General features: G+C 39.1%; 1 protein-coding gene across 1 annotated transcript in view; it reads left to right on the forward strand.

Annotated features, from left to right (window-relative positions):
• Nucleotides 1-1392: 1392 nt before the first annotated feature.
• LOC107098132 (mitogen-activated protein kinase kinase kinase kinase 2-like) overlaps nucleotides 1393-2137 on the forward strand; it is a 24530-nt gene continuing 23785 nt past the window's right edge. Inside the window, exons 1-2 of the mRNA XM_015395617.1 lie at nucleotides 1393-1530; nucleotides 1637-1699. Of these exons, the coding sequence (XP_015251103.1) occupies nucleotides 1400-1530; nucleotides 1637-1699 (194 nt within the window). The 5' untranslated portion in view covers nucleotides 1393-1399. The remainder of the gene's footprint in view (nucleotides 1531-1636; nucleotides 1700-2137) is intronic.

A 2137-nucleotide genomic window follows, 5' to 3' on the forward strand; every position in this document is an offset into this window, starting at 1 on the left:
TGCATGGTCCAATATTACATCACAAGCCTAAAACAATAATTTACCTGTTTAATTATGGAGGAGCTTTAACTCAGCTTTATGTTTGTTTAATATATAGAAACTTAAAATTTTCTGAGAATGTGTTTATTTAAGAGCAACTATGCAAATTAACAAACATCTAGAAAATGTAGACTATTTTCTATTATTTTCTATGTGAATCCCAGATTGTTCTTTCCTCTTTGCCTTTTCTAAAAAGTGCTTTCGATCAGCAGGCTCAGTGGCTGAGAGGCAGAACAGGTCAGGATCAGGAAATCAGAAACATAAAGGAACTCTAAAAACTCTCACCACTGGCTAGAGAGAACAAGTATAATCTGGCTTTTATTTCTGGATGGAAGCGCCTTAGATAGAGGCAGGAGCAGGTGGATCAGATGAGCATTGATGAGAAACTGGGCAGAGTTAGACAGGTGAATGAAATTAGTAATTAAGCCAGTCATCAGTGTCAAGATCATGACAGCCAACAACTAAAATCATCATTCTAAAATGTTCTGCAAACTGCTTTAAATCAGTCCTAGCTGTCTTTATCCATAATGGGTCAGATCCTGATGTGTGAAAAAGGAGGCAGGGAAAGCAGAATAAAGCCTTAGCCTCGCTCCATGCAGTTAGCCTAGCCTTGGAGCTAAACCAGGTTCTGGGAAAGGACGATTCTTGTGCCATTTTTCGCTCTCTTTCTCTCTCTCCTATCATTCTGTATTGCAAAGGAGCTGCTGCGCAACTTTTAACGAGTCAGTCAATGGGCAAAGATTTTTGTACCCAAGGGCAGAAATACGTCACCAATCGGAATAAAAAATAAATACATATTAATATATTTTGAAATATTTAAAATGTTAATTTAAAATTTTATTATTTATTTGTATGTATTTTTTTAGTTTTTATGGGACTAGTGGCTTTTTTTTTTTCAGTTTGGGGCCCTTGGCCTGGACCCCTCCTGTAAACAATTGTTTCATGATCCAGTGTTGGACCCTATGAGGAGTTTGGTCCCCACGTCCTTAGAGCCATAACCCGTTTATTTACCTGTTAACTACAATCAGCTGCAGCCAGATTCTTTTGCATGTTTGAACGCCGTGCTGCGATTGGTCCAGATGCTGGTGAGGTTAAAACGCACGCTCTGATTTATTTCATTTAAATTTATAAGGGTTTCTATAAGGATATTATCTCTGCTATGTATTTTTTTCTCTTGGCTCCATGTTGCCTAGCTAATAAAGAGTTTAGAATCACTGAATAGAGAGATTAATCTCCCTGTTTTTTCCACTTTCTGACATCAAACCCGGCGGATGTCCTGCTGGTGACTTCATGCTCCTACAGGATGAGTGAAACATCAGACTTTATGAGCTGAAGTGGTTGATCCTTTCCCCTGTGCAGGATGGCTCCGGAGGTGGCCGCAGTGGAGAAGAAGGGCGGCTACAACCACTTGTGTGACATCTGGGCTGTTGGCATCACCGCCATCGAGTTGGCCGAGCTCCAGCCGCCCATGTTTGACCTCCACCCGATGAGGTGAGTCAGCGACAGGCGCTCTGACTCGGCAGGAAATGTCTGATCGCATTCGGTCCATATAAGGACAATTTAAAGGTGATTTTCTCCCCTCTGATGAATGTTTCAGAGCGCTGATGTTGATGTCCAAGAGCAGCTTCCAGCCTCCAAAGCTGAAGGAAAAAGCCAAGTGGTGAGTATTGAAGGGCTGAGACTTTCCAGACATGATGGAGAACCTTTGTTTCCATGGAGATGATCTAATGAACAATGAGGAAATAAAAACTCTCTTTTTAGACCCCTCTGTATTCTAGTTTCCACTTTTCTCTATGTTTTTTTATCCTTTCTTATAGAAATTTTACTTTTTAAATGCTCAGACAGTATGGAGAGAAATTTGGTTCATTATTATTGAATAAAATAACATGTTTAATGATGGACTTTTTTAAAGAAATGTGTTGAAATTAATGAAACTTTGAAAAAAACCTCTCAATCAAAAAAAAAAGAAAAATCAAACAATATTTTTAAAATTCGCAATCTTTCGATCAGAACGATTACATTCTTTTCATCCCCTTCTTTTGAAGTTTTGTCCTCTATAATTCTAGGTGGTCTGTATGCGGACCACTAGAAATGAATC

The sequence above is a fragment of the Cyprinodon variegatus genome, unplaced genomic scaffold (genome assembly GCF_000732505.1).
Source record: "Cyprinodon variegatus isolate N-32 unplaced genomic scaffold, C_variegatus-1.0 Scaffold750, whole genome shotgun sequence".
In the NCBI taxonomy this organism is placed as follows: domain Eukaryota; kingdom Metazoa; phylum Chordata; class Actinopteri; order Cyprinodontiformes; family Cyprinodontidae; genus Cyprinodon; species Cyprinodon variegatus.